The sequence below is a fragment of the Semicossyphus pulcher genome, unplaced genomic scaffold, assembly GCF_022749685.1.
Source record: "Semicossyphus pulcher isolate SPU_LCO1_2020_fin unplaced genomic scaffold, fSemPul1.0.p SCAF_4, whole genome shotgun sequence".
Taxonomy (NCBI): Eukaryota; Metazoa; Chordata; class Actinopteri; order Labriformes; family Labridae; genus Semicossyphus; species Semicossyphus pulcher.
In genome coordinates this window covers 29,632,333-29,643,749 of record NW_027211715.1, presented here as the reverse complement: position 1 = coordinate 29,643,749, position 11,417 = coordinate 29,632,333, and the positions used below count along the sequence as shown (strand labels likewise).

At 44.4% G+C, this 11,417-nt stretch overlaps 1 protein-coding gene across 2 annotated transcripts in view; it reads right to left on the bottom strand.

The window, feature by feature from the left end:
* Window positions 1–506: 506 nt before the first annotated feature.
* Window positions 507–11,417, bottom strand: part of lrp8 (low density lipoprotein receptor-related protein 8, apolipoprotein e receptor) — a 215,781-nt gene continuing 204,870 nt past the window's right edge. The window contains exons 17-19 of one of the 2 annotated variants that reach the window (XM_069679388.1): window positions 8,042–8,110; window positions 4,604–4,776; window positions 507–2,758 (exon numbers count right to left, since the gene is read on the bottom strand). In XM_069679388.1, the coding sequence (XP_069535489.1) occupies window positions 2,720–2,758; window positions 4,604–4,776; window positions 8,042–8,110 (281 nt within the window). In that variant the 3' untranslated portion in view covers window positions 507–2,719. Of the gene's footprint in view, window positions 2,759–3,949; window positions 4,795–8,041; window positions 8,111–11,417 lie in introns of those variants that run through there. The other variant, XM_069679387.1, reaches the window with a different exon arrangement.

The following is an 11,417-nucleotide window of genomic DNA, read 5'->3' as shown; positions in this document are numbered from 1 at the left end:
TTTGTTTGTATGCAAACACTGTCTGTATAATTAGATGAAGGCATATGCTGAGTCTACACTGAGCTTGTGTTGGAAGACTTGTTGATGTTTGCATTTTACACTATTTTTTGCTTGTAAATTCATCAAATATCAGAGTTATTAAAGACTGAGGATGTGAAAAAAACTGTTCTAATTTGTTGCTCTAAGAACGGAAGACCAGTGTTGCATGTATGCTTTGGACAACTGTGAAACACCAGTTTCAGAGAGAAGATTTTCATTTAAATAAGTGTCTGTTAAGTCACTATCATCCGCAGAATGAGGAAACACAATGGTGAGTGAGTCTATGGCCCACTGATGAAAGCCTTTGCATGTGCAGTATTGCCAGTTAGTGACGCATTTTCCGTCACCCAGCAGTGGTTGGTCTGCCAGAGAGGGTAGGCGGAGCTAAGCGGCTGCTTTTCCGGTCTCTGCAAGTGTTGCGAGTAAACAGTAATCTACTATGGCTGAACAAACAAAGAAAAGATCGATGACGACAGATACAACTTCAACAATAAGTGAAAATCTAAAGAAAAAGAAACAAACTCGACGCTCAGATGAAGCAAACAGTCTGAAAAGGAAAGCGACCGTCAGCCAGGAAAATCAAGAGTTACAACCGGAGCCAACCGTGGACGTCACACATGCAGCACTGTCTGGATATCTGAGAAGTGTGCCCCTGCAATTACCGTTTATCACCATAGGTGCCGCCAAAGACAACGAAACTGAGATCTTCGAGATTATAACTTTAAAAAGGCATTTATAGAGACTACAGCTGCATTACCAGTGCAGGAACCTTTCCTCAAGGACTGGGGACTTTTGAAGGAACTCGTTTGTTTAAGCAGAGACTAATGTCCAAATAAAGTACCAAGGGACTTTACTGTACCAGCCAACAGGCTGGCGTGGTTGTACTTCTCAATGCACTGGGACTGTTCTGTGGACCTTGCAGCACTGAACATTTCCGATTTCTGGCTTTTTCAAGCATCATCAGAGAATTGTCTTTAAATCTTAGTGGAAACAGAGAAAATAGGCCGGAGGAACCTTTTAGCTCCCGGATCTAAAGGTCCCTGGTACTTGAAGTAAACAAAGCATTAATGACATCCAGGATAATAATATTCCCTTGTAACTACTACAACAGCTATAATGTTAACTGTCAAAACGGCTTTTAGTAATGCACTATTACAACACATTGTGAGCAATTATTGCCAAAGTCACTGGGCATGAGATCCAGCTAAATCAACGGGCTGGAAGCATGTTTTTAGCAAGCCAATGGAAGATCAGCTCTGTACGCTGGTTTACATGTTTCCTCTCTATCCAGCCTTCAAATCAAATCAGTGCTCGGCTCAGTCAGCCTTGACGTATTACTCATCTGCTCAAACACAACAGGGCCCCTAACAGGGTGAACAGTCAGTGGCAGCAGAAAACGATTCCTTTTTCTACATCATCTCCTCTAGAAAAAACACAGAGCAACGTTGTTAGAAAGGGGGTCTAAAGACAGAGCAGTTATCACGCTATGAAACACGGCGCTGTGAAGCCGCTGAAACACTGGGAACTGATGTTTACGGTGTTTTTAAGTTCAAACACTTATATATGTTTGGTAGCAGTTTAAAGTCATCGAACACAGCGGCTCTAAACAGTCCCAAGAAGGTGATTTGTAAGACTCTGGAGCTTTCCCTCCAGAACCTGACTGGAAGACGACACAAAGACAAACAAAAAGTCAGGAACAAATGTGTGAATCCTGACACCTTCTGCAAATCAACAAACAATCCCATGTTCATTATCGACTGTCGGCATACCTCTGATACCAGGAGAGAGGATTACCCATAATCCCTTGCCTTTTCTGCACTGCTGCTTTTAGCCTGGAGGCACTACCCTCTGGTGGCACAAATCCTCCTGTTCCCCTAAAAAAAGCCCACACACCCTCCATCACTTTTTCACCCCGAAATCACCTCCAAACATGCTGCCAACCCCATCATTTCTTCCCGTCTGCGTTCCCCTTGGCTATATTTAGCGTCGCCTGCCTACATACAATATGTCAAGGGGTGCATCTGAGAGGCAAGGGTGTGAAAAAGGATGACATTCCCCCTGTTTTAAAAATATCTGTCACGTCAGCTCGAGATGTAAAGGGAACTGTGAAGAAAAATAACGTCCTCGCCTGCCACTGTGTCTCCTTGAAAACCTGAACAAATCTGCCTTTTGTACCGCGCACTCCGAGATGCCAGTTACATTTTTACAACACTAAACACCTAAAAATAAATAAAAAGTCATAATATGAGGGATTAAACATAATGAATTCCAGCTTTTTCCCCCTTTTACGTTGGCCAGACAGCCTTCTATTTACAATGTGCGGCCATAATGAGGTTAGTTTGAACAAAAATCATCAAGCAGCATTTTACACACCCACTACAGCTACAACAAGAGGCAGAGGAAAGAGAGGAGCAAGCAGGAACTACAAACAAACTAGCACTAAAGGAAGTAGTAGTGGCTAGTAGTGGTAGTAATGTTACTCCAGGGAAAAGAGGAGAAGAGGAAGAGATTTAAATGTCATCCCTGCTCCTTAAAAAGTGGAGGCTTCTCTTTCTCCTCTGCGTCGTACTGGCCTCGTTGTAGTGGTGTAGAGGCTGTGGTTGAGAGGAGGAGGGGCCAGGATGGGATTGGGAAGGAGAGGAAGCGTGGGGGGGGGCAGGAAGGATACATCCCCCCCCCCTCAGGGATAGCCATCATCCTCCAGACTGAGTGCCACGCGCTGCAAACAGCAGATAAAAAGACTGTTACCACAGTAGGCTGGTGAAGGAGAGAGAGAGAGAGGAAACAGAAAGAAAAAGCAGCACGATGAAGAGAGAACAAAGGAGGATATCAGGAGAGGATCAGACTGTAGATGGCACCCAGAAAAGAAAGTCTGGTTCATATAGCATTCATTCATGTTCTTCTTATTCTCCCTGACCTTCCTCTTCCCCTCTTTCCAACCCCCTCTTGTTCTCGTTCCTATATGCAAGGAATGCAGGATGCTTGCCTACGGCTGCATATGTCTGGCCCGCATAATGCCAGCCTGATTTCTCTGGCTGTCTGAGTTGCCACATTGCCACAAAAGAAAAAGAAAAGGAACAGGAGGAAGAGGAGGCCGAGGGAAAGAAGAGAAAAAGAACAAGTGCAAAAAATTAAAGGCAACAAAAGAGCAGATGTAGATAATAAACCTGGGAGACAAGACGGAGGGAGTAGAGTTCCCTCTGTGCAGCCCTTCACTGAGGGTGGTTACTAATTCGACCTTGAATCTTAATATGACTCAGTCGTGCACCTGTTTTGTGTGTGTGTGTGTGTGTGTGTGCGTCTCCAGCCTGTCACCGTGCCAATGATACCCAGAATTCTTTGCCTCTTTTTTTCCTCTCTGGAGCTACACAAAGAAATCTTTGTTGCCATGCCAACCGATCAAAGCGCTAGACTCCCACTCCCCCCCCCCCCGCCTTCTCTCCCGCCACCATAATCCTTTTTGGCTCGCATCTCTGATACCTAAAACAACAAATATATTCAATAAATGTCACAAGATGACACACACACACACACACACTGCGATGCGTTTAAGTGCATTAAGCGAAAACCAGAGCTGTTTCAGGAGTCTGGAGGAAACGCAGCTTCCTGACCAGTAAGTGATTCTCAAGATAAAAGCATCTGCATCTAAGGGAAATCAACAGGGTAGATTTATGGTTTCTGCAGAGTATAAGAAACTCGATTTGGGCTGTCATCGCTCCTGATTTGTGCTCCCTTTTAAACCTTCATGTCTGATTCACACAAATAAAGCAGGAAATTCACATAAAATCAATGAAATGATGTTACCATCTGCTCTAAAAATCACGTTTAAAAGCGGAATGGTCTCGTCAGCTTCCTCAGGTGATAAGAAGCTCTTTCTCAACACTAAAATCATTTTTGTTCCAACAAGCAGTAATTAATAAAGCCTCACTGCCACTCTGATGTTACCTTTCATTATAACACATAAAATTCCTCTCTGACAGGGATGCTACCTCGTGGAACACATTTTGTCGGCTGTCTATCAACCCTGTTGTTCCTCCTGCCTCGGCTGCTTCTGCAAACAAAGATGATATGTATCTGTGTAAGGAGTTCGTCAGGAAATGGGGGCCTCGCAGGAAATATATGTCACCAAGTAACAGACAAACACTTCCACTACCGGAAAAAACAACAGAATGCACAAATAAATGGGATGGCAGGTTTTGCACTGGGGATAAACATATGTACTGTATGATTATGGTCATGAAGGTGAAGTAAATGTGTACATGTTCTGGTGAAGGGCTCGTGTGTGTGTGTATGATTGGTGGTTTCAGTGACTGCTAAAAAAAAGTGGGAAACTGTGGGCGTGTGCGTGTTTTAGCCTGTTCTTTCTTTCCAACAGGCCGACATGTACAACAAATGGGCTTTTCCCAACCCCTGCGCATACTCCCGTATCCCTTCCTTTCCTCTGCAGCCTCTTTCATTTGCCGCTGGAGAGCATCGGCGCCCCTGAGTACCAGTGCGAGTTGCTGTCTGTGATGCCGCCCCCTAGAGGAAGCGCTATGAACGGCTGACTGTGGCTGCCACTCACTGCTGGGTACACGTGACCGATGGACTCGCTGTGTCGCCCGATGTGGATCTCGTCGTCGTCGTCCTCCGTGGTCTTACGGTACACGGGGTTGTCGAAGTTCATGCTCTTGGTGTTCTTGCGCCGCCAGTTGCGCCAAACCAGGTAGCCGCCGGTGCAGAGTAATCCGATGACCACTGTGGCAAGGATAGGGACTGCATGTGTTTAACACACACACAACAACAACACACGGCGGGAGCGTTAACACAGCCCAGGGGACACAGAGCGGCGCTTTAAGCACTCACACACACTCACAATATCATTCATGTTCTGAGGGCTCATTGTTTCCTGCCTCTTTTTTTCTTTTTTCAGAATCGTAGAAATAAAATGAGTCTGAAAATCGAATGCACACCTTTTAGATTGATAGATTTGTGGGAGAATAAAATCAATGAATTACGACGTTGCCACAAGAGGACTTTAAGGACTTTAAAGAGGGCGGAATCACTCAAATAAACTTGCTGGGAGGATTTCCCAAAAATTATAAATTGCTGTGTCTGAATAAAACATCAAACTTCTGGAAGCAGTAGAGGTGCCATTACACAGCTAGGGCCATATATTTTATACGTGTGGTTATTGTGAAAGCCCCCCTCCAGTGAAAATCAAGTGTTTAACCTTGTAAACATCTCCATGTGGTGTTCTTCATGTGCTACAAGACATATCAGGGACAACATCAGCAGTCATCTCCATGGCTGGGCCTGTCTGCTTTTAAACTGCAGTGTACCAAGGACAGGCTGAACAACACGTTTTCAGATTGGCAGGTTTGAGACGTCACAAACCTAAGGAGCCAATCCCGTTAGTGGACGGGGTGACGCTATGCATATCATTATGTGTAACCTATGGCAACCACTTCGGCGATGCGCGAGCCAGCTGTAACCGCCATCATAGTTGCCACCAAACGATGGCAGAGACGTGTTTTGTTTTTGTGACAGAGGGGGCGGTTTGAAATGTGCATAGTGGGCGGGGCCTATGCAGATTGGGGGATTTTTAATGAGGGAGAAGGAGGAGGAGATGCCTTGGGAGGATTTTTGCAAAGTAATTAAACGTATTTTGCAAAAAAAACATATCAGATACAATTTATTATTTCAAGCAGAGCATTTTATGTCTTAAAACATGACTGGAGCTGCTCTTTAAGGCAATCATCGACAAACTAAATGATGAGTCAGGATTGAAGCAGCTAGCCACTTCAGCTAGACAATTTCTAACGGGAAAGCCTGTACTTTCTTTGGCTTTTTTAAAATTGAATTTTCAGTGAAAATTGCTACAAATGGAAACAATGAGCCCTCATAGTTTAAACATTTACATTATAGTACATTCTTTCTCAGTCTCAACCTCACAGAATGATCAAAATCACACAAACATGACTGCACATGCAAAATTTACAACAATGAATGCCTGCATGCACAACACCACACACACTTTAAACTACACATCCAAGACATCACACACACGCACGCACACGCACGCACACGCACACACACGCACACACACGCACACACAAAGACTAAACCATACAGACTTTTCTACTGAATCTTGTAACACTCAAGTCCTGAGGCCAGCGATTAGCTGTCATCGCCCTATTATCCTCATCTACATTTGGCACTATGATTCATAATTTTGCACTCGCCTGGGCAAAAAAAAATCTACAGTCAGTCTGACTGGGGTTTTTTTGGATGAGGTTATGAGAGGAGAATGGACAGGGAAAGAAGAGAACGAGAGAGAGAGAGAGAGAAATGGATTGGAGGATTTGAGATAAGCTCTGTCCCCCCTCTCATTAGCATATGAGCATGTCTGCCTAGCTGCCCTGTAGGACCTGTGCTCGTGTGCAGAGTGCATGTATGTGTGAGTCCTGCAGCCAAACCAGAAGTGTGTCAATGAGATGAGATAAAACAAGTGTGTGGAGGTGTGTTTGTGTGTGTCATGGATGTGTCCGCCTCCCCTGTGGAAGCTCCATCTAATTGCTCTTTTGTTGAACAGGCACTTGAGTCCCTGCGTGTCTGGGCTGGAAACCCCACATCCTCCTTTGTTCTCCTCTAAATGCTCACTGGTTTAAAAAAAAAAGGAAAAAACATCAGCTTTTGTCTCATTTAGAAAATTTTCACTCCAATTACAGAGCGGCATGGCAGCCCGACTTCGGCTAAATACTGATGATCATGTTGGGCTGTGTCCCCTCGTGGAGCCGTGGGTGGGCGTGGTGCATTAGCTGGATGTGAGCTGGGGGGGGAAGTGGGGTGCAGAAATCCGGCCCTTGTAGACCTCCAACAATAATTAATGTTTCAACGCTGCCAGAAAATGCAGAATAGGGGGATTTATTCATGGCTGCCATGAATGGCAGAAGGACAGAATGAGGGATGGATGTGAAGGGGTTAACAGTCTCAGGGGTTGTTTTAATGAGCTGATATCTCAATCGTCGAGAATGAGCTTTACGACGTTTTAGAGCTCCCATAATTTATCAAAGCGTTCAATATAAGCGTTGAAAGAGATCTCAATTAGCGACATATGCAGCTACTTTAAGGTCATTTGCACATTCAGCTGATTTCCCAGTCAGGATATGCAGAAGAATTAAACAGATCAGTTAAATTACATTTCCATTTTAATCAAAGCTAATAGAATAGATTACCTTTATTAGGCGGGTTTGACTGTAATATTACGAGGCTGGTTCACGGCAGCCTAACAGTGTTTTTAACCTATAATGTTATTTTCTGAGGTCAAGATTTCCACCGCTCCGAGCCAAACACACAACTTTATCTCATTAAGCCTCCTCTGAGTCCTCTGATAATTCCTCCTGTTCAGAAACTGATTCCAGCGCCCGTGTATCCCGCGCCCAGTCCGCTGGGTCAAAATAAAATAGGTCAGAGCGTTGCATTGATCGCAGTGTGAGCAATACTGTGCGATCAACACGAGCTTAATAATATTATAACAGCTGCTCAAATGTGATGACAAAACAGCAACTGAATTTCCCATTTGCTCAAACCTCATTAATAACGACATAATGTGCACGTTGCAAAGACCCCGGCCGTCGCTGACTGACGAGCTCACTGGCCCATAATGGTTTTCTCTAGCCGTGGGCCAGGAGGCTATTGTCGGATAATACCACGGCTCAGTACATTTTCTCAATTACTTAACTATTATTTTGCGCTCAAATGTCACTGCCGAGGCCGACACAGGACTTGCATGTTCAAAAGACACAAATTGAGGGTGTTAAATCTCTAATAGGCTCATATTAATCAGTCAGGTGGGACTACACATGCAAGTACACACTCGAACACACACAGCCAGGCACTGAAAACAGATCCACACACACATACACACAACATGCAGGACTTGAGCGACAAGCAAGCAAGAAGGGAGAAGCAGGCGGGCGGAAAGCAAAGGCAACACAGCGAGGAAGTGGAGAGTACTCACCGATAGGAATGACTATCCCCAGAACAGCTACTGTGATGTTGTTACCTATGAGGTAGTGATCACTCGCAGCTGAGAGGAACACAGAGAGAGAGAGAGAGAAATAAAACTAAGCAAAAGTTCCAAACACCGTCCCCGAAGGCCTCGCTAGAGAGAAACACGAGCATCATATGCTGGAAAAATCATATTTGCATCGTATAAGGAGAGAAGAAAGAGCCCATCTGATTTCACTTTGACTGCTGACTTTTTTTTACACTATATGTAAATGAAATCCAGTTGAATGATACCAGGATGCTATAAAAATGCAATGAGATGCGTTTTAATACAAGAGGAGACAGAAGCAATTCCAAGAAGTATGCATCACGAGCATAACTCAAAAAAATGTTGTCGGAGCAATACATCTTTCAAATAAGGTTTAAAATATGGTGGATACTCATGGAGACCTGGAGAGCAAACTTCAAAACGTGACCTTGTTTTGGAAGTCTTCTCTTCATATTGGGTGCATCGCAATCTCGGATCCCATCGGCTATAGCTTGACGGCGATATGGCCTCTGGGGACAACGGTGAACATGTCGGTCGTGTAGCCGGCGGTTAGCGATAAACGACGTCTTGTGATTGACTTTAATTAACAGGTCTTACCTTTGCCGAAATATCAACATCATGACGCAGATTAGTAAAAAGTCAAAAAGAAGCTTTGTCAGGTCTGTCCTCAAGAGGAGAAGAAAACTACTTGTTTGTTGAACGGAGGTCGGATCGAACATGATGCATTCGAGGAAGTCTGGAAATCTGAACGCTGGCTTTCATGACACAGCGTCAGAGGAATTTATCTCAAGTTGAGTTTTTCATCTAGAACGGATTGTTAGCTGTTAGCATGCAGATGTCTGTTCATAGAGATTAATAAGAAGGTTAAATCGTTGTCAGATGACGCTGATGGGAGCCAGGATGTCATCACGGCGCATTACCTTACGCCTGCTTTTGCTCTCCACAGGGACTGTTTTTCCTGCATGCGCCGCAGCCTGCTGATACGCGATTGGTCAATATTACTAATAATATTACTCGGACTACAAGCGTACTACAAACGGAAACTTGCCATCCCTGAAATCCACGTCCCTGCCTACAGATTTTACATTTCTATGTAGAGTCTGTAAATAGAGATTAGGTGCATTGTAGAATACATTTATTCTAAACACGCATCCTCTCCTCTTCAACGGTAACCCCAACGGGTCGGTGTTGATCTTGACATTAATCCTGCTCCCAACACTCCTATTAGCAGCATGCTAGCCATTAGCCAAAGTGTGATCAGATGGCTTTAATGAAGTCTAGTGAGGAAGATTAACAGGAAGAGATCACAGCGCTGGTCCTGCATACTGATTGGCTCTTTCTGGAAGGAGAGTGTGTGCAGCTGTATGTATGAAAATGGAAGGTGACGGAGCATTAAGACAAATTTTCACACACACACACACGCACACACACATAAAGAGACGTACATAAAGAGGCACAGCAGGTGACGTGACTTCAGACTGAGCGGCGAAGTGCCCGAGCCCTGAGTCAGCATAAGTGAATTTAGCTGAGTAAGTATGAGTGATGTCCAATGGGTCCTAAGACTCTAAAAGGACGGATTAATAGAATCTTATTAGAGCGGCAGTCATCATGAAAAGTGAAGGCAAAGAGAAAGACAGTGAGAGAGAGAGAGAGGGGAAGAAAAAAGTCTCAGTTTCAATAAGACGATTAGAGCTGGAGGGGTTTTAAGTTCCTCTATGAAAACCTACCTTTTAATATCCCAATACTTGGCCCTTTAAAAACAACCCTATCATAATGTGTAGGTTAACTTCAGTGAATACAGACGTCAACATGAAGTGGAAGGTTTGTACACTCATTAAGGTCTTTCAACTTTATTTAAATTCTTAAAAAGCAGAATCTCTTCACGGTTAAATAGTAAATGGACTGCTCTTACACAGCGCTTTTCTTATCTGTAGACCACTCAAAGAGCTTTTACACTACATGTCATATTCACCCTTTATACACTGATGGTAGAGGCTGCTATACAAAGTGACAATCTTCAATCAGAATCTAACCATTCATGCACCAATGGCGATGCCTTCGGAAGCAATTTGGGGACTGCTAGAGCCAGCGATCAAACTGCCAACCTTTTGATTGACAGATGACTCTTACCGCTGAGCTGCAGCCGCCCAAATTAAAGGGTCTCAACCAAAGATAGTGTAAAAGAAGCGGATGTAGTCCCCCTGACATGACTGGTTTTTGAACCACAATTTTGAAGCTGATGAAAAAGAGAGTAAAGGAGACTCAAAAAAAGTTTACTGAAGAGATAAATTAACTGAGAGGTTCCCTTCTTGTGTCATTCAATCCCACTTCTTTCTGCAACCAGTGCAGTCTCCCCCTGCTGGCCATTAGAAAGAATGCAGGTTTAAGGCACTTCTGCATTAGCTGGAACTCAAATCTCCTACATTTACTTGCTCCTTGATCCTCGTTCGAACTGGAAGTAGTTCCAGACCCGCCATATTGAGGACCGTCTCAAAGCTCTTATTGCTACTCGGAGGAGCGAGGAGGGAAATCTGAGGAGCGATAAACGAGGATAGGAAGCCTGGTTTCCTCTCCATGCATCTCTGGTGGGAGGGACTAAGACGCAAGTGAGGGATGCATGGATGCAATCGAAGAGACTTGAGTTCCAGCCATTGTCTTCAGCGGCTGCGTCCAATTCTTCTACACAGTCTATGGTTGAGACCAATTCTCATTCCCAGGTCGTCGCTTTGTTGCTCCTTTGGCATCTCATGCAGATGCACAAGGTACCTTCAGGATCTGTTATCTGCATCTCTCTGCCTAAAACCTTTCTGCAACTAACTTTGCTGTCTAACTCAGACTGCTGAAGCCTCGTATTAACATCAGTTAAGGTTTTGTGTTTTGCCCCCCTTCACTTACACTGAAAGCACATTTGGAAGATATTTCTTAAGGGCCAGATGAACAGGAGGGATGATTACATCTGTCAAAACCAGTCACCATGTTCGCCCGTATTTAAGACTGACTTGATTTACCCCTTTAAAAGCAACGCAGCATTTTCCAGCCCTGTCCAAAGTTGTGGAAACATCGATGAATAATTGCTGTCTTCATGTGCGTAGGCTGAAAATCTTAAGAGCCTAGACGTACGAGCCGTGTGTACCAGCTGTGGTTTATCTTTTATTCCTGAAACTCCTGGTTCTCCCTCGCTCCACCATGCCAGCCGCAGCACGGCACCATGGGTAACAGCTGATGCCGGCAAAGTTGACAGTGTGCACTGAGTTGAAAATCACAACGCATGGCCCGTGGGTTTTAGAGACACGGCTTGTTCGTGCCCCATTTTCTCCTCTGTGTCTGCTCCACCTCT